Below are 21721 nucleotides of genomic sequence, written 5' to 3' on the forward strand. Positions count from 1 at the left end.
TCAGAAATGATCTCAAGAAAGGTTTTGAACCTTGCATAAGGATAGCACTACTTTGCTACTCATTAAAGCAGCCATGTTTTTTTTTTAGGCTTCCAGCTTAGCAAACCCCCTCCCCCCACCCCCATGCAGCTACTTTAAGAGTCCCAGTTGACTTTTAAAGCAGTAGCAGCCTTCTTCAGGTTTGTATGGGGAAAAAGTTGCAAATGCTTTTAAACAGCAGCTGAGCAATGCTGTGTTCATAAAGCCATTCTTCAGAATCAGGTTTGAACGGCCTTCATTATCCATACTGTTTATCATAGAAAAATAACATGGAAAACAAGTCCTATTTAAAATTAAAATAGCAAAACGGCATGAATTAAGTTGTCCGTATGTAATGCTGTACTGCCTAATGCCAAAATGGGATTGCATGTTTTACATATTGTTAATCACATGTGAAGCTATGATTTTGATTCCGGTAATTGCTTCGTAGCAGGTTGGCTTAATGAGATGCTGAGGAAGTAAGAATCCATATCTTCCTTGGTCCCGAAGCTCAAAAGTAAAAGAATACTTAATACCTTGGTCATAAGCCCAGTCATCCGAACCACCCGGGGCTAAATCTATGAGGGAAAGCAGAAGTATTAAGGACCCAAGGTCAGCCATGGCCTGTTGATAAACAGAGGTACTTTTTGATCTCTCTCTATACTTACAGATTGTCTGTGCACTAGAGCCTGCCACGTAGCGGTTGCGGTAGGCGTTTCTAATAGCCCCCGTCACTTGGTTTGCCACCAGTTGCTGAAAAGAAGAGATCTGGTTAATTAAACCATCACGGAGAACGTATATTTAAAGTCCGATCGCAAAAAGAGAGTTGTCCAGAAAAGACTTGAATCTTGTTCTGGATGTTCGTGAGCTGCCTTTAAAACTAAGTTTCCCAAGGATGGCCCAGAGAGTTTGAATTCCTTCACAACACTGTAACGAAATTAAAAGATGTACATTTTTACAGGAAATATAAAAAAGCTGAAGCTGCACATAAGCAGAAGAGGTGTCAGTCCCAGACCTAGCACGCTTGATATTAAAATCCTATCTGTGGTTTACCATGATGTAAAAACTAGGCTGTTGTGTGCCCGTGGCTTTTTATTAATCTCCCTCTATCCAGTGATCGCATGCTTTTGGATTTTACCCTTTTGTGTCCTTTTCACAAGTTCTACTGTCTTTGTTTGCTTTGGTTCGTAGTCTGAAATCCATTTTGTTACCGGTATATTATGGCTGACATTGTTTTCTGTGTAGACAGGGGGGTGGAATCTAAAATGTGTAGGGCAACATGGACTTTCATTTAGCAAAGACAGCATAAAAGGCGACTGTAGAAATAAATTTAATTTTAAATGTAGGTATTTTTGTCTGGTAGTAGAACAGATGCTTGTTGACTGACACGCTTTTGAGTTTCCCAGAATTGAGCTGCAACAGATTGTGAGATTACAGGAGGAGAAGAGCAAAAGAAGAAGTTTGTCCTCGTGGGGGCAGCACTTTTATCTTATCCAATTGCACTTCAATTTCAAACTTGGAAGCTTTTAAGATGTGTGGGCTTCGACTCCCACAAATGAATTCAGCTCCCAAAAATGCTGGCCAGGGAATTCGGGGAGCTGAAATCAACACCCTAATGTTTGAGATACGCTGCTCTAAATGCAGCAATCTTACAGTTTTGAGTTACGCAGTGAAAACTCTTGAAGAGCACAGGACAAGCAAAATCCTTTTGTCAGGAAAACCAAACCATCTCAGCGTGTAGACTCTAATAACAAAGTTCTACATCCTTGGAAGATGCTATTATTGCTGAGAGTAATTAATTGCTCACTATAGCGATCCTCAGTCTGATGGGCTGGCCATTTGATCATTCATTTTTCTTTACAAAAATAAATAATTATTTAGATAAATACTCTCTCTGGCTCCAAAACTTTTTATGTGGGCATTTAATTTAATGCTTTGGGCATTTTAGTTCCTGAATTCTTTTTCATTATTTGTACTAATTAAAAAGTAATCTATCATACTCACTTCTTTCTGCATTATACTAGTTTAATATAATGTATTAAAAATACTTTTCTGTTTTAATACATTATTTCTCTTATAGTATATGTTGTAATTGGTCACAAACATCCAACAAACCATGATTTCAGTTCTTGATTCATCCTAATGGGATAGATTCCCTGGTTTGGGGTTTGGAGAAAGCCTGGCTTACAAACATTCATCTTAGGAGAAATACTCAACATATGTTTACTTGCTTGGACCTAATTAACATGCATACATCATACAAACTTGCTTCTGTGCTATGTATGTCATGTTGCCTAGCTGCTATTGTACTATAACCTTCAATGTAATCCCACTGTAGTTAGATATGAAAAAGTGCAAACACTCTGAATTCTCTCTTACAAGAATCTGAGTATTTTTATACATCTGTTCTGAATATTCTGTATTCCTCGCAGACTTGAAGCATCCTTCAAAATGATAAATACAGAGGATACATGGATCCTGATCCAAAAGTCTGTTTTCTCAGTAAATACTATGTTTTTCACACAATAAGATGCACTTCCACCACCACCCAAAAAGTGGGTGGAAATGTCTGTGTGTCTTATAGATTGAATATTGCGGTGGCGGGGAGGGAGTTGGTGCACTGCCGCTGCCAAGGAACGCTGGAGTCTTTGCTGCCGAACAGCTGATTGGCAGCTGGATCGGCCTCCCGGAAAACCGCCGATTGGCTGTTCTAGGCAGTGGGGACCGTAGCTGCCGCCTATCGCCACCCATTCACCACCTATCACCATCGCCCGATCACTGCTGATGGGTGGTGGCGAACAGGCAGCGATAGGCAGCGGCTGTGGTGATCCCCGCCACCTAGAACAGCTGATCGGCAGTATTCCGGGAGGCCAATCCAACTGGCAATCAGCTGCTTAGCAGCAAAGGCTCCAATATCTTCCGCCGGCAGCAGCAGCTCAGATCAGTTGACTGGTGGTGGGCGCAACGGAGCGGTGCCCTGATGAGCCATGTGCTGGGGCTGCAATAATGTGCTAAAGCTGACCGGGCTGTTTGCTGCAAGGACGCTAGCCAGATGAATATCGGATGGATGCTGGGAGGCGGAGGCAGATTTTTCCCCCCCTTGTTTTCTTCCCCTAAAACTAATGTGTGTCTAATATCCCGGAATGTCTTATAGTGCGAAAAATACGGTGCATGAAAGCCAAAAATAAGGCATGTGGGAATAGACAAGTTGCTTGTTATGAGAATGATCACACAGGGGAAGAAGTTAGAAACTTTTGGTTGCAGCTTATAGCAATTTTCCATTTTAGCTGAAATGTAGCAAAGTGTTTTATAGAAAGCATGGTGTATTTTCAGACCATGGTTTGATTCCATTTTGTAAATAATGACTTGCTGCATTCAAATGAAAGACGTGGAGGAGGAAGAAGTATGGAAACCAAGCTAAGGTGGCATTGCTACTTGCTTTTATAACAACAATATGGCCTGCTACAACTTCTTGTTGACATTATGAGCAGGCACTCATCATTTAGCCGCTTTTTTTTTAAAGAAGTGCCTTTGTACTCCTTTAAGTAAGAAAAAATCCAAGTCCAAAAACCAATTTGCAAAGGCCCTCTTGAGCTCAGACTTAAAGAGAAGGGTTCTTACCAGCTCATCATGATCTTTAGATAAATTTTTAGTATATGAATATGGAAACAGAACCATCTGGGAGTAAGAGTGCATTGTTAGGTATGCTTTAATACGATCCTTGCGCTTTCTGAGAAAATTAACCATGGCTTTTACTTCTGGTTCAGATTCGGGGTAAGGTCCGCAGTAAATCTCTTCGCAGTCATTTCTGGATCCACCTTTTCCTTTAAGAAAAAACAAGAGCTTTATAATTAGCTTATAATTATAGGACCTTCTGTCAAATCTCAGTCTGCTAATAATAATCATGTATTATCAGAGCATTCCCCCTTTTTCAGGTTGAGGTGTGTGGACCTTTAATTCACATGGGGTTACTGGCAAAGTGCAAAACTTAATTTGAGTCATTTAAAAAATATATCTGTGTATTTAAGCAATTTCCTTTCTGGCTCCTTAAAGGTTACAGTACAAGTTGACGACAAATATGGAAGGGCATGAATGGAGCCTTAGTATTTTCAAAAAAATAAAGGCACAGGGAAGTAGTTGCCTTCTCTTTGTATACTATGGCTGTTTTGTGTGTGGCATTTTGCTGCTTAGCTTCACTTAAAGAAAAAGACAAACAAGTCACCAGAATATAAACTGACAGCAAACCGCACTCCTTACTAGCACTCCTGATGTTACCTAGTTTGGTTAATGAAACATCTTCAAGAAAACAAGCAATCTCAGAGATCACCAAGGACCCTTCTCTTAAGAAAAAAGACAATTTGCAATAAATAACCATACAATTTTTTAATCACCTTTTCATCAGTACCCATCAAAATCTTATCCAAGACAATTTCATTTGAGGATGAGAACAGGGTACCATCTGCCTCCTCCAGCTAACTAACTGAAGCCATCAGAAAACCTTCGTTACTGGGTGAAACTGGATGCTTTTCTGATGTTATATATGGAACCACATTTTGTATTCTTGTACATTTTTCCAAGCTATTAAGCTCTAGTTCAGCCTTCTCCAGTCAAATATACACCAGAACTGTTGGGATGATACCCCTAACCCTGACTCTGACTACCATGGACTGATGATAGTATATGTAGTCCAACACAACCTTGAGAAATCTTCTGAGCAATTCTATACCTACGTATTGGAAAATAAAATGGATTTTGGTGGTGTTTAACATAGGATAGGTTTGGAGAGCATTTTATATATCAAGTAAAGTATGAAACTTGTTTTCCCCAAGTATATGTAGATCAGTTTATACTTGATGCAACCAATATTCATAGTGTCTATGTGTATGTACAAACAAACATCATCTTACCACACCAGCCTGCATCAAAATTGCGATTCAGATCTGTCCCAATGCACTTGTTGTTGCCATGCTTTGAGCGGTTTTTCCTCCACATTCGATTCTGTAGATAACACACACACACACCAGTATTTATGTAAAATATTTTAATGTTAATATCACCAATGCGTAATTTGTAACCTAAAAAATCTCATTGCACATAATTGCACTTTTGAAAACAAGGCTTCCCAAAGAACAACTTGTTGATATCGCAGTGTTTTCCGAGCAGGCATTATTGTAAATGTTAAGGTTGATCCACGGACGCAAGTAAATGTGTGCTTAAATGAGTCTAAAATGCTCAGTATTTGTGTTGATTGTGGGCATCGCAGCCAAAGTAATACACACTGCAGACAAAATGGGGGCGTGCTTGTAAGAGCATGAAGACTGGAATCTAGAACTAAGGCCACCAATACTCCAAGTGCTGTTGGCAATCCCAAGCTTGAAAAATACACTGCTCAAAAAAATAAAGGGAACTCTTAACACAATGTAACTCCAAATCAATCCCACTTCTGTGAAATCAAACTGTCCACTTAAGTAGTAACACTGATTGACAATCAATTTCACATGCTGTTGTGCAAATGGAATAGACAACAGGTGGAAAGCAGAGGCGGTTAGCAAGACATCCCCAATAAAGGAGTGGTTCTGCAGGTGGTGACCACAGAGCACTTCTCAGGTCCTATGCTTTCTGGCTGATGGTTTGGTCACTTTTGAATGCTGTCGGTGCTTTCACTCTAGTGGTAGCATGAGACGGAGTCTACAACCCACACAAGTGGCTCAGGTAGTGCAGCTCATCCAGGATGGCACATCAATGCGAGTTGTGGCAAGGTTTGCTGTGTCTGTCAGCATAGTGTCCAGAGCATGGAGGCGCTACCAGGAGACAGGCCAGTACATCAGGAGATGTGGAGGAGGCCGTAGGAGGGCAACAACCCAGCATCAGGACCGCTACCTCCGCCTTTGTGCAAGGAGGGACAGGAGGAGCACTGCCAGAGCCCTGCAAAATGACCTCCAGCGGGCCACAAATGTGCATGTGGCATGAGGGTGGTATGAGGGCCCAACGTCCACAGGTGGAGATTGTGCTTACAGCCCAACACTGTGCAGGATGTTTGGCATTTGCCAGAGAACACCAAGATTGGCAAATTCGCCATTGGCACCCTGTACTCTTCACAGATGAAAGCAGGTTCACACTGAGCACATGTGACAGACGTGACAGGGTCTGGAGACACCGTGGAGAACGTTCAGCTGCCTGCAACAGCCTCCAGCATGACCGTTTTGGCAGTGGATCAGTAATGGTGTGGGGTGGCATTTCTTTAGGGGGCCACACAGCCCTCCATGTGCTCGCCAGAGGTAGTCTGACTGCCATTAGGTACCCAGATGAGATCCTCAGACCCCTTGTGAGACCATATGCTGGTGCGGTTGTCCCTGGGTTCCTCCTAATGCAAGACAATGCTAGACCTCATGTGGCTGGAGTGTGTCAGCAGTTCCTGCAAGACGAAGGCATTGATGCTATGGACTGGCCCGCCCGTTCCCCAGACCTGAATCCAATTGAGCACATCTGGGACATCATCTCTCGTTCCATCCACCAACGCCACATTGCACCACAGACTGTCCAGGAGTTGGGGGATGCTTTAGTCCAGGTGTGGGAGGAGATCCCTCAGGAGACCATCCACCACCTCATCAGGAGCATGCCCAGACGTTGTAGGGAGGTCATACAGGCACATGGAGGCCACACACACTACTGAGCCTCATTTTGACTTGTTTTAAGGACATTACATCAAAGTTGGATCAGCCTGTCGTGTTTTTTTCCACTTTAATTTTGAGTGTAACTCCAAATCCAGACCTCCATGGGTTGCTAAATTGGATTTCCATTGATCATTTTTGTGTGATTCTGTTGTCAGCACATTCAACTATGTAATGAACGAAGTATTTAATAAGAATATTTCATTCATTCAGATCTAGGATGTCTTATTTTTGTGTTCCCTTTATTTTTTTGAGCAGCGTAGAGGACTGTAGTAAGAAAACCATGCTTGTTGAGCGGAAACATCTTTCCGGTTAAAGTTAAACCTTGGTGAACACGTCTATTTCAGTTTACAGTAATTAGACCAAAGAAAACTTAGGACCAACATATCTCTCTATCCATCTACTCATCTATTTTCCTGATGAGTTGAGGAGGACTGCCTTCTCACCTTTTTCCTCCCTGCAACAATCTGTGAACAAGGTGAGGTCGAGATTCTAGATTCCCACATTGGGCTAAACATTAGTGTAAAGGTTTATACTTAAGAGAAAATTGTAACCATGTGTACAACCACCCTGGTAACGTTCACCATGTGCTAAGCTAAGAACTAGCTCCGTTAGAGTTTACCAGGCTTCTGAATCAAACCACAATGTATAGCTCAAGGTTATCTAGTGTGAAGTGAAGATATAAGTCCAGGTAGCCTGAATATTGCTAAACCCATCATGCAGATCCATATTGAAAAGTAGAATTATCTTGCCTTATTTTTCTGTATGGATATACAGTACACTGTCAAACAAGTCATTCTTGATACTATTCACTTATGGGACAAGATGAATTCCTATTCCCTGCTTTCACGAGGTGCAGAATTTTGTTGAGTTGAGCACCAGCTAGGAAAACCAAATGTGAAGCTCATTGCTAGGTTTGTAACTTACACCAAATTTGGAAATATTTTTTTCCTGCATCAGGCACAAGATTAGACACAGCAAAATACATTTCTAAAAGTATTCTTTTTTATAACTATATTTCTAAAGTGAATACATTTGATAAATAATGTGTAGTGAGCATATTTATTTTATTTATTGGAACCAGCATCTAATGCCCAGAAAATAGGGTCAAAGAATGAATCATTCTGTAAATGATCGTAATTAGAAGCTAATGTTTTATGTGTGATCTAGCAGGAAATTTGCATTCCCTCCTCTGGTAATATTTTAAGAAAAGAGGCAATCCTGCAGCCCAAAGCTTACTGATGTGAATACTGATGTGTTATGACACATAAGGTAATGCAACATTGTAACAAGTCATCTCAGTGAAGATTATTTGGAGTTTCAAACTTTCCAGACCAAATTTTTTAATATATCTAGAAAAAAAAAAGTATACTTACAGTAGTCCATGTATACTCATAACCATCCACATTCATGATCGGCATGACATAGAAATCAAGGCGCTGTAGGAGTCTTGCCATTGTTACATCCCTGTCTAGAAATTGTGTCACCTAAAAGTGGATGCAAAAATAAGATTTAATGGAAACTGCCGAGTACTTTGCTGTATCCAATCAGTTATTCAAGCAATGCTATATTTGAGCATAGCTACATTCTAATTTGCATAATTCTATGTAGAGGGGTTGTAGCCCACACTCATTTTTAGGTTGTCTTTTGCTATCTCTAGTAAACAACTGTGCTTCACCAACAGGGTCTGAACTCTTTATTAAATAACTATGGAGTTATTTCTCCTGCACGTATTGGAATTATCTTCCCCCCCTTTCCTCCAAGAGCTCAAGTTTGCATGCATAGGACTGGAAAGAATTTATAGGTGGGAAGAAAAGATAACTTATCCCTACTCCTATCACTTTTTGTCCTGTTTTCAGAATTGAGGACAGACTTCTTGTGCCCGCCTTCCCAACGTAGTGCTAGTCAGATATGTTGGATTACAACTCCCACCATACTAAGTCAATGGATGATAAGGGAGACAGCTTAACACAAGCAGAGTGCAACAGACTGAAGGAGCCCCCGCTGGATTTTTACTCCGCTAATTGTTGTTTGACTATTAGAGGCAATGCTCATCTCCATTTCAAGGCTATTGAGCCACAGCTGTCTGATGACATTTCCATAATCATGTGGCTAGCATGATGTCACAGAACACTGTTACCTTTCCACTGTAGTGGTACCTATATATCTACTTGCATTTGCATGCTTTCGAACTGCTAAGTTGGCAGGAACTGGGGCAAGGACGGGAGTTCGTGTGTCTGGGCTTTCCAGGAAGCAAGCCTACCGTCTTAACCACCGAGCAACTGCACCACACCTGAAGAAGAAGAAGGCTTGCCTTCCACCACCCCACCACCCCAAAAAAACCCCACAACCTTTTAATATAAGGCTCTGAATTATTTAATCACCATAAAACTTTCCCACTGTGCCTCAGAGTCACACTCTGGGGGCAAAGTTTAAAGATGAGTAGATCTAGTTGCTTACTATTTATCGCCATTGCTTCTCACTTCTTAAGTTAATGCTTTACTCTATGTCCCATGAAGAAAGAGGAATTCCACCAGGGAATATAGACATTGAACTGGTTTTGTATACTTATAATCTGCTCCCTACTTTACCCGTTTAAGCTGATTTATGCAAAAGCATAATACATGGAATTATCTGAATTTGCATAGTATGAGAAATTGCATGACCTGATCTCTTGTCTCACTCTAGGCTTATAGGGTTGGCTAGTTTATGGATCAGGGTGTTACATGAACACAACTGTTGTTGACCTACTGACTTTTTCGTTCTCTGAAATGATACGTGGGAATGACTTTTGGAGATGAGAAAGAGGAAACTTAGCCCACAGCAGGAAAAAAGACATGTCAACCATCTCAGAAGAGACCCTCCCTAGTTTCTTGGGCTGTAAGGCAATGGGAGAAGTGTACTTTTCAAGTGTGCAAGGTTGATGTCAGCCTTACATGGTTGACGTCAGCCTTACATCCAAACGAGAAGCACACCCAGATGAATTAAGTACTTTATTGTAAGTTTTTACTTTCATTAACAGAATCTCCCTTTATTTTTATCTTGGTCTTCTACCTTCTCTTTAAAATAAATAAAAGACTCCAAGCTCCTTGGGATCCAGAACTCATGTTTATTTATCAAATTCTGAAAAGTACACCCTTTTTTTGTCTCCTTCCTTGGTAGGTATGTAATGTATGTGCAAATTAAAAAAAACCCCATCAAGTTTTTTAAAAAAACCCATCAACTTACGTGTCCTGTAAACCAGAGACAACAAGCTGGTGAAACCCATTCCCTTGCATGGATTCCACAATCAATCCAGATGGCATTTTTGGGAGTTCTGCTTCTATGTGAAAACTAATAAAAGGCAATTTAATGGCATAGGTTCCCAAGAAGACATATGGCTACTTGATCACATTGATTATCCTAAAGCAACATTGCTTGTAAAATAATTTCCAAAATAACATGCTACTTTCAAGTTTCAGTGCAACAAGCAAAAAAATTAAAATTGTCCCTCTCCTGAAAAGGAAATCAAAATCCAGTGGAAAGTTTTTGGCTCTCTTGAGTCCATTTTCTCAATAAATCAAGTCAGTTGCAATTGGACGTACCCACTTGGCATGCCCAGAGGGGTCCCAAAATTGCTTCAATTCCACCTCTACCTGGTTCCCTGTTCCAGGTAGCATTTCACCTTCTGAATCTGAAGGAATTGTGAAGTTTGGCCAAGCATACCTTCAAAACATAAAGCGGACGTTTATCAAAAGAATATCCAATGTGTATCTTTTGGACGATATCAGGATGTCTTCTGGCTATTTCATCCATCCATGTATAGATCTAAAAGATAAAATGGCTCTTTCAGCAGAGATAGGGCATTTTAAATCTTTGAAGTAACAACTTCCTTCTATTATTCCTTTTATTATTCAGTTAATTCCAGATGATATCAATAGGATCCCAACTACTATTTGTGTCCTTCCTTATTTTTTTCCAGGATGGTTGTATATTGAGCACAGACTAAACCAAGTTCCACAAAATTGGGATATAATCAATATTTCTGAAGGTCAGGACAGCTATTTAGGCAATTTGTGTGTTCCAATAATTAAAAGAATAATGGAAGAGGCAGGAAAAAGCAACTGGTGTGACCTAACTGTTTCTGCAATATACTTACAATACCAAGTTAGCTTATTTTACAGGTTTAACGTAATGATTTGAAGAAGATAAAACATGGAAATATTGTTGCGTATTTTAAACCCAATTTTTTATTGTCGAAAAGGTTTTTGAGCTGATTAAAAACATTACATTAATGGTACAAGATATGGGTCATAAAACTCGAGGAGCAATTACACCAAAAAGTCTTACCACTTTTAGAGAATTAAATTATATCCTTAGCGGATGAAAAGAAGCATAACTTTGGACTTGTCTCTCTGGCATAAAAATAAGGAACAAAATGACAATAATTGGATCTTTCTCTAGCAAACCATAAAGTATTACTTTAAAGGCCTTGTGAAAAAAAAACTCAACCTTAACAGTCTTCCCAAAAATCTCCAAGGAAGATGTCCTTATAATTTTAGGCTGGTTGGTGGCAGTCAGAATTTCCTCTTAGCTGCATTTTACACCAATTGACGTTTCCAAGCACGCTAATCTTCAAACCAAATCCAGCTCTTAAAAAGTGGTGTTGATTAAAGTAGTGGTGATGAAGGTGTGCACTCCAGTAGGATCCCACCTGGTAAACCAGCCAAATGTGGGCGAAGGCTCCCCTCTATAATCATACTCTCTCTCCACGAATCCAGAACTCTCAAGTTGCAGATCCAAGTTGCAGCCAACCAGATGAGAGAGAGCAACTCTGTCTTCTTTCCGTTCAATTTGGTCACTTGCACAGAGCAATTATTGACTCATGGCATCCAGGGAAGATGTTTGTTTGTTGACCTAAACAACCTTACAACTATTTGGCTATGAAATCCTTGGTTAGTAACTCCCTGAGAACCTACCACAGGGTTTAGGAATAAAGGGACCAATTGCACCAAGTCTTACCACTTTTGGAGAATGATATTGCTCATAGAATGAAATAGAACTGCGGGGGGTAACAGTGTCATTGATGGTTTGTAGGTCAATAATTTTCTGAACATCATCCAGAGAAACTCTGAAAAGAAAGCGCATAACGGTTCATCATCTTTGATATAAAAACAAAAATGATAGTAGCCTTCTTGCAGGCTTGGAGAGCACAACAGAAAGTATCATACCTGAATAAAATGGCAGATCGGTTAAGCTCCGCTTTCACGTTATCTACATCAGAAACATTGACATAAAAATGTACCTCCTTATTCCTTACAATGTTCTCAGGGGAAACAGGTTGCCAAAGCACAATCTATTTTGAAGTGAAAGAGAATGACACGCAGAATGGGGTCATTGATTACTTCTTATACTTTCTCACGACAATCTATTTTATCTTGCAGCTTTTAATTTATGCTCCTTTTATGCAAAATATTTTGAGAGAAGTAGTTGGGGGCTTCCTTTCTACTCGTTCTGAAACTAAACTCAAAACTAGTAAGGTAGAAAACTAGTAATTTTCTGTCATATCTATCTTGATTTTGCTACTTCAGTTTACATATTAATTCTCACTGCATGATAATTATCGATCTACTAATGTAAATTGCATGATGCAATAATGATGTTTCCATTGCCATCACCATAAGTATGTATATTCCTATAAATACATTAACTAAGGGGACATCATGAATCTTTATTTTACTCCCTGCTCAAAATTGCTAATCCTAATCTGTGTTTTTACTTCAGTTCTACAACAGTCTAGAAATAGCTTTCAACACCACATTTTTGCAAAATCTTCCACAAAGCTTGTTGAGCCACGGTGGCACAGTGGTTAGAACGCAGTACTGCAGGCTACTTCTGATGACTGCCAGCTGCCTCAAATTTGGCAGTTCAAATATAACCAGGCTCAAGGTTGACTCAGCCTTCCATCCTTCCAAAGTCGATAAAATGAGGACCCAGGTTGTTGGGGGGCAATAGGCTGACTCTGTAAATCTCTTAGAGAGGGCTGTAAAGCATGGTGAAGTGGTATATACCGGTAAGTCTAAGTGCTATTGTTATTGTTCATTTTATTATACACTTTTTTCTATCAATAAATGTAATCCATCTTTCTCACATTCAAACACTTCTTAGTGACCCACTGGCATAAAACTGCATGTCTCTTTCTGAATGTTGCTGTCATCCCTCGCAGTCTGTCAATCAAACTTCTGCAAAAGACTTTCTTAGGCACACCTAACTTATTAATTCCCACTCTCACACACCCCACCCCAGTTTTTGCATGCACTCCTGCTACCTTCACCTTCATGAAGGGGAACAATAACTACTTTCTTCCAGTTGTTAGACTGAGAGATGCAATCGTCACATGTACTTTTGGTAAGGGCTGAAGATGGCAATGTGACAAATAGGATAGGCAGAACCATTGTGTAAAGATGGAAAAGATGCCAATCCCGCCATTAGTGTAACTCCACACATTTCTATGTGATGATGATTCAGATTTAATGTAGCTGCCTACTCCATTAGATGTACAACTCTTCATTTTGTTCCAAGCAATTTCTACATGCTCTTTTAAAAAGTCTACTTACTATGCATTTTATTGGGAGATTAATCTATCCCCCAATATATTTTTAAAAATATATTAAGGGATAGATTAATATATACCTATATAAACTTCTGTTTCCTGCAATTTTTCTACTTTCACTCTTTTGTTTTACCTTTTCCCCCCCTTCTGTGTCCATTTTTTTCCCTTAAACTCCATTCCAAATATTACCAAAAATGGTCGCAAATGAATACTGTTTTCTGACTAGATTTATATATCACCCTTAGCTGCTTTTGGCTGGGTTAGTCCTAAACTGTTTATTAACCAACATGGCTCATTTCACATCACACTAAGCCAAAAGCAAATTCAACCCCTTACACTTTAAAGCAATGTGAAAATCCAGCTTTTCTGCACTATGGTTCTGCACTATGGTTTGCCAAAAGCTATTACCTCAAAAGCATTGGTCAGATTCCGTAGAATGTCCGCTTCTCTGTCAGATTTTGGAAAAGCCCACAAAACCTGATCACTGAAAGAGAAAGAATGAGAATGCAAAGATCTGAGCTGCAGAAACCATGGACCGAAATTATGAGTTTCCCATTCTGAATGACTGAGCAGCCATGAATGTACAAAAGAGCCTTGTTGGCACGGTGGTTAGAATGCAGTATTGCAGGTTAATTCTGCCCACAGCCAGCAGTTCGATCCTTATCAGGCTCAAGGTTGACTCAGCCTTCCATCCTTCTGAGGTTGGTAAAATGAGGACCCAGATTGTTAGGAAGGGCAATAGGCTGACTCTGTAAACTGCTTAGAGAGAGGGCTGTGAAGCGGTTTATAAGTCTAAGCGCTATTGCTATTGCTGTAGACTTCAAATAATGTTGCAAGAAGCCATTCCAGGAGCTTTGGCTCATCTAGCATATTTTGGAATAGCCCACATTGACTGGGAAAGTCTGATTGATCTGCTGGAATGGAGTCTGGCTGGAACTGGAAAAAAATATTGCACATTTCTCATGGTATATGGTGTATGTGATGATTTGAGCCTCTGCAGGCCTTTGTCTTAATGTCAGTGACCCTACATAGATGATAGAACCCAACCAAACAGGAAACTCACTATGAGCAAATGAAATATCCTGAGGATGCCGCTAAATATACTGCCCTGCAAGCCAGATAAACCCATGTTGGTTTATCCAAATGTGGCTTTGAAGAGAGTTACGAATAGATATGCAAGTAGTCCTCGACTTACGACAACAACTGAGCCCAACATTTATGTTGTGAAGTGAGACATTTGTTAAGTGAGTTTTGACTCATTTTACAACCTTCCTTGCCACATTTATTAAGTGACTCCCCACAGGTGATAAGATAGTAACATGGTTGTTAAGCGAATCTGGCTTCCCCGTTGGTTTTGCTTTGAAAAAAGAGGACACGTGAATGAGGGAACTGCACATTTGTTTTTGTTTTTCCATCCTTGTGAAAGTGTAATTAGGTCATTATATCTGTTTTATTTCCTAGGGCCATTTTCATTTAAAATGAAAAGTCCGTATCACTTATAAATCACATGGTTGTGAAATCAAGAATCAGTACGAGCTTAAAAAAACACGACTTGTATGAAATCGGAAACCATATGAAATTTGGTACCTGAAACCATATTTGTTAAAGGAGTGGTCTCTGGGCTTCTTTCCTGCAAGGACCTAATCCCCAACTGTGCTTCCTGGAACCATATAGCTAGGAACGCCTCTTTTAATTTTTAATTTTTTTTAAATATACAAATTTAGAAACCATCTATCTCACTCACAGAGCAACTATTTATATCAGGGGTCTTCAAACTTGACAGGGTTAAGACTTGAGACTTCTGGGTTGAGCTTCTTCGGTGACAGACTGAATCCGCGATTGTGCATGGTTTCGATCCGTGCTCGCTGCCGGAGTGCCCCGAGCCAGCTGGATTCGGGACTAAGTAGAGGTGGTGAAGAGGGGGGAGACCACCAGTAGGGTCAAGGAGAGCCGCATCTCTCCTCCTCAGCTGGCCATTACTCCCTTTCCTGAAGGCGGTTGCAGCGGTGGTCAGAAATGGCCACCTCAAAGAAGAACTCAACCGGAAAAGAATGTGCAGGAGGAAGATAAGAAGAGAAAGTTTTGGTTGACCGGGTTGAACTGAAAAAGCAACAACGTAAGGTACCCTGGAATTTGAACTATAAAAAATAACATTGTTCCCAAAGAAGACTTTGGAGCAGCAAAGGAGAGAGGGAAGGGAAAGAATTTGGCTTTTTTTTTCTTCCCTTCCTTATACTAATAGCTAAGAGATTTAAGTAAGAAATTGACAAAAATCCACTTTGACATCAATAGGCATTTAAGCTGAAAATAAAATGTCAAAGGGATAATAAAGACTTTTGGATACTCAAAAACCTTTAAAAGCAGGAAAGGAGAGAAAAGTAAAGAATAAAAGGGCGGGATCTGGAAAAATGGAGGAGACTGCCTGGAACTAAAAGGAACTTATAGTGAAACCTTAACAAGATTCCTAAAAGATACATTCTAACTGAAACTTTGTAACAAAATAATAGAATCCCAGGAAGAGAAAGTGGAAAAAAGAGGCAAGAAGAAACAACTTTGGATTATTTGGATTACTTGGTGATTTTTGGATTGTTGGCTATTGGATTTGACTAAATGAGTAAAATCAATCGGGCGGTTGTTTAAAAATGTTTAAAGTGGCATCACTTTTAGAAGAATTGAAAATGGAACAAAAAACAGAAAGAAGGTACACAAGAAGGAACAGGTTCTTTTGGCTTCTTATTTCAATTTTTAGAAATGGAAATCTGGAATTATGAGAAACAACAAGAAATGCTTGTAGAACAAGAAGGTCAGGACAAAGAAGAAGCCATCTTTAATGATCAAGTTACTTTATGTTGGGGGGGAGGGAAGGAAAGGGGGGAAAGAGAGTGAAAAGTTTAAGATTTGAAAAAACAACCCAAAAAAGAATAGTTTGAAAAATAATTACAATATTAGGAAGCAACAGAAGAGAGGATTACAGAAGAGAGAATTAGAAGTAGAGAGACAAGGGGGCAAAAAGGGGAGGGAGAAAAAGAGGGGGAAGAAGGAAAGGAAAAGAAGTTATAAAAGACAGAAACAAGATATAGAGAAACAGGGAAAAATGTATAAGGATTGAAAGTATAAGCCTATTTAGAGATAATTGGTGAAAATTTAATTGAAAAAGGGATTCTGCAAAGGTACATAAGATAGTACCTTTGGGGTTTCTAAAACACTAATTGCTAGAACCAAACGCCTGGCAGACAAGACACACATAAAGACTAAACTATGCACCCTGACTAAAGTACTGACAGCCAAAAGCAAAATCACTGGCTTGATCCACAAAAACACACTGAGACATAATGGAGACCTAGAAGATGAACAGACCTATGGAACAGCTGTCCTGCCCTACATAAGAGGTACTACAGACAAAATCAGTAAGATACTACACAGGCATCACATCAAGACTGCCTTCAAAACAGACAGAAAAATAGCAGCCATCCTTAGAAATCCCAAAGATAAAATTGACCTGGAAAACCAAGGCATATACAAAGTCCCCTGTGCATCATGCCCGGCCACATACATTGGACAGACCAATAGAAGAATAAGTACCCACCTGGATGAACACAAAAATGCAGTAAAAAAGCTGGAACACACTTCCTCACTAGTCCAACACATGAATCCACAGGTCATAGCATCAACTTCAATGGCACCAAAACCCTAGCCACTATAGAAAACCCCAGCCACAGAATGATCAGAGAAGCCATAGAGATTGAAAAAAGACCTGAAAGCATGAATAGAAGAGATGATTCCACCAGACTGTCAATTATTTGGAAGCCTGCACTCACAAACAAAAAAATATCCACACCACTAGCCAGGCAAACACCTGGGCATAAACACGTCCCCCCTGATACCTCCAGCTCAAACACACCCCAACCAGGCACCCAGATGAAACCTAGCTTCCTAACAAATGATAGCCGTCCATTCACTTGGAGCCAAGCTGCACTAAAAGCCTCCAATACAGGAACACAATGTTGCCAGCCAATCAAGACACACAAAAAAGCTACAAAACTGACAGAAGATAATAGAAACACCAATCAAGCAGAATACAGCAAACTCCAAGACCAATAAACACAGACCAAGACTCCCAACCAATCAGGATGAAGAAAAAACCATTCCGGCACAGCAGTAGGCTAGCCCCAAATTTAAAACTGAAACAACTGTAAAAGTCTGACTCACAGATGAACACAATACAGAAGCCTGATGATGGCAGATGAGATTCTGCCAAAACGTTGCTACAACTTTAAAAGCACAACTATAATGATGTGGGAAAATACCCGAACAAAGCTGAATAATATATATTATATTATGTTATGTTATGTTATGTTATGTTATGTTATGTTATGTTATGTTATGTTATGTTATGTTATGTTATATTATATTATATATTATATTATATTATATTATATTATATTATATTATATTATATTATATTATATTATATTATATTATATTATATTATATTATATTATATTATATTATATTATATATAATTTATATATTATATATATATTATATTATATTATATTATATTATTATATATATATTATTTTAAGAATGTACCAAGCAGAATTCAACTGGAAGTTATGTACTATATTGAATGTTATAATTTTAAAGGCATAAATTGAAGTTTAAATAAGAGTTGAATTGATAAAATTAAAAGATACAAAAGTGTCATACTCCAATTAGTAACTACAGGGGAAAATTTGTTTAATGAGAAAAGACAATATGAAATTTAAACAGGACAGACAAAAGTATAAATATAATGATTAGAAAGACATTGAAACTTAGAAAAAGATATATAATTGAACTTGGATATGAGAAAAATAACATTGAGAAAACCAAGGGAGGGGAAAAATTATGGAGAAAATGTTAATAAGATATGGAACAGAACACAAAGATGAATATGAAATTGAGTTTGTGTCTGTATGGAGAAGTGATAACCCGGGATCATGCTATTCTCAAAAAAAGGTGTTTTATTTGTATTATGTTTTTGTGAAAACCCAAATAAAATTTATATTAAAAAAAAAGACTTGTGGACTTCAACTCCCAGAATTTCTCCTCCAGTCATGTTAACTCAGGAATTTTAGGAGTTAAAGTCCACAAGTCTTAAACTTGCCAAGTTTGAAGACCCTTGGTTTATATGGTCTCTCCTCCTGGTGGCTATTCAGAGGTGATATTCAGCAGGTTCTGACCAGTTCTGGAGAACTGGTAATGGAAATTTTGAGTAGTTCAAATACCACCTCTGACTGGAGCTTTTACAATATCCCTCCCTGCCACGCCCACCAAGCCATGTCTACAGAACCGGTAGTAAAAAAAATTTCTGAATCCCACCACTGTGGCTATTGATGTTGTATGGACCACCACTGCTTGAATCCTGGCTATCTGGGAGTCATTTTCTTCTCTGTTGAATAGAACACAAGAGGACTTGCCAAGAAAATCAGCTTTTTTGATAATTCTAGCTAATATAGGCTTGAGTTTCAGGTCAACAAACCAAAATGCTGGGTGTTGATTTAGTTGTGTGCTTGTTATAACAAATCTCTGCTTGCCTGTCTGAAGGCAATTTTTTTTGCCAACAGAAGTATGGCAGGTGGTGAAACCAGTTGATCTGGCTCAAGGTTTTGGCTAGGGTTGTTTGGCAAGTCCTTCTAGGCTTCAGCTGAAGTATAAAGCAGAGGTCGGTGTGAACTGGGTTCATGAACTGGGTTCTCTCCTCTTTTTCTCTAAGTTCATATGTAGATCGGGTTCTTCAGATGAGAAGGAAGAGAATGAGAATAATCTCTCCTGATTATGGATAGAAGTATTGAAGGCCAACAAGAAATCCGAAGAACCAAATGGAAACCCACCCCCCACCCCACTTTTCCAAGATCTTACTTAAATCACCACCAGGGTGGTTAAGGATGTTTTAACCCCAAAATTGGCAAAATGCTTAGCAATAAGTAGATTGAAAGTCATTTAATCAATTGCATCCTATTTTACTTGGAGTTGAGATGACATGCTTCCCCAAGGCCTATAACAGGTACGGTATACAGTTAATTTAACATCTATAAAAATGCAGAGATTCAGTGTATCGTGCTAAATTTAGTTTTGAAATATTTTAATCAGTTTTATTATGCTAATGCAGGTAGACTCATAACCTAGGTCCTCAATAAGGTTGGTGAGATATTGGGCTTTGAATTTCACTTGAGGCAGTTGGATAACCTTATAAAGATAATGGAAACTTCTATAACTGAAATTGTTCTGCTGACGGAACAAATATTGGCACTGAACCTCAGAGCTAAATAATACCCCTTCCTAATCAAATTCCAACTTTGAGAAATCATCTGGTGCACTTTATAGATTCATCAAGAAAATGGAATTGAAGACTTCTGGGGTGTGTGATTATATTGTTACAAAGTTCTTGCATATCATCTGTTTCTTACTTGTTTTTCAAATTTAAATCATCCATGCATAGATCCACCAGCAGTCCCTCCCAATCCTTCCACTCCACCAGGCACCTGCCGTTGTGCAAGTCTTGGATTTCTTGCTTCAGTCATGTTGTTGTTCTGGGCAAAGGGAAATTCCCCATTGTCCCAAACCAACCAGATGAGGAAGTTGGGCCCTGACACGACCAAATCCGGTAGGTGATGATGCTGTGGAACATATGGGGGGGAATAACCTCTTTCTCAGTTGATGGATGGCTATTCATCCCTGAAACTGGAAACTTCGGGGGCGAAATGATTATCCAAGTTTCAAAACAATGAGCTGATTCTAAAACTGTGATGATCTCATTCTCAATATCACGTGATTCACCTGATCTCTCAGGGAACAACCATGCAGTCTGTTCTTGGGAAATCCCTAGATCAGCCAAACTTGGGCAGGAAAAGCACCCAAGTGGTAAGATTAAGGCTGCATCCCTGAATAAACATACAAAAGGCAAGGACTAGAGAGAGTAAAGCATTCACTTGCACGGAATCCATTCGTAAACATTTTGGGTAAAAATGGGATTTAACATCCAAGGAAAAATAGTGCATGTAATAAATTATGTTAATCCACTTATAAAACGAGCTTAAGGATTCCAGTTTGATGGCTAAATTTATTCATTATTGCAATATAAAGTTTTTTTATTAACTTATTAAAAACTGTTGTGATCTGAAGTTTATTATTAACCTATTAAAGTTTATTTTCTTTTGGAAAATCCCTTACAATGATTTATTAAAAATTTGGGACCTGAATGTTAAGAAATCAATGAAGATTTGGATTACTACCCTCTTATTAATTACATCATAAAAAGTTAGCAGAAACCTAATTGCTTGAGAGAAAGAAAAACAAAGAAGAGGCTATAGTATTGTTTTTATAAAATATATATTCTGTTTCGATCAGAAGGAAGAGAGTCATTTTCTCATTTTAGGTGGCAATTTTTTAAAACTTTACTCTAAATTGACTTGTTGAGTTTAGTCTCTCTGTGGCATATATTGACATTAAATTGATATGTAATTTGTCTATGCTACAAGTTTCTCGTTATGAGTCTTCTCCCCATAATGATTTGATAATATAAAGTTCTGATCTCTTCATCCATTTGGGCATATGTCCGTATTGTCTGAAAATATTTCTTATCTTTTTTGCTAAAAGATAAATACATACCTCTGGGAAGCAGAAACAGAGGTCTTTTGATTGAAGATTGATACCAAACAAAAAAGGAAAAACTTTAGAGCAGCCATTTGCAATGAAACCAAGAGAAATAGTGAAGGCTGGTAACTCACTTTGTTGATTTTCTAAAGTCTATATTGAAAGAATGGTTAAAATTTAATATTCTCTCTCTCTTTCTCTCTGCAGTTTCTTTCCCCCTTCTGGCAACACCCTTTTCCACTGTCTGAATTTGGGCAGTTCATGTCTTTATTAATAATGATCATTGCTAGTATATGCAGCTCTGATTGATTGCTAAGATTAACACAAATTATACTTTGATCCCTGTAGCATGAATTTTATGGTTATCTTTAATTGGGCAGGAAACAAAGCACATTCTTTTCTCACTGAATACTTTATTCATATCATATATGTGACATCTTCCCATTGACATTAAGCGAATCATAATGTCCTTATTTAATCAAACGATGTAGCTATGTTTTGAATTCAGTAGGTAGTTCTGGTCATGGTATCTCATATGCTGGAAAACATATTAACCAAAATGATTAAGGAGTTGTAGCAGAGAAATGTAAAATTATCCATCAGCCTGGAAAAGAATGAAGTTTTTCTTTCTTTCTCACAATGGTGTGATGATCAACAAATTAGTGGAAAGGTTGCGTAACTCAATTCACGGAGTCTCTCTCCCTCTCTCCTTCTCTCTCTCCCTCTCTCTCTCTGTCTGTCTGTCTCTCTTCAAATCCTGGCACGTGCCTGGATGTATCCTTCAATTTTTATGGAAAGCTTA

At 38.8% G+C, this 21721-nt stretch overlaps 1 protein-coding gene across 1 annotated transcript; it reads right to left on the reverse strand.

Moving 5' to 3' along the window:
• Positions 1-355: 355 nt before the first annotated feature.
• CPB2 (carboxypeptidase B2) lies at positions 356-21036 on the reverse strand. Its single transcript, XM_026710449.2, has 11 exons — positions 20935-21036; positions 13690-13765; positions 11900-12024; positions 11691-11799; positions 10395-10496; positions 9918-10022; positions 8066-8176; positions 4926-5016; positions 3640-3842; positions 687-771; positions 356-596 (listed from the first exon to the last, which is right to left on the reverse strand). The coding sequence occupies exons 1-11, from the start codon at positions 21009-21011 to the stop codon at positions 412-414; spliced, it is 1269 nt and encodes a 422-aa protein (XP_026566234.1). The 5' UTR covers positions 21012-21036; the 3' UTR covers positions 356-411.
• Between the last annotated feature and the right edge of the window lie 685 nt (positions 21037-21721).

Source organism: Pseudonaja textilis, chromosome 1 (assembly GCF_049901715.1).
Source record: "Pseudonaja textilis isolate UNSWEBS1 chromosome 1, rPseTex1.2, whole genome shotgun sequence".
Classification (NCBI taxonomy): Eukaryota; Metazoa; Chordata; class Lepidosauria; order Squamata; family Elapidae; genus Pseudonaja; species Pseudonaja textilis.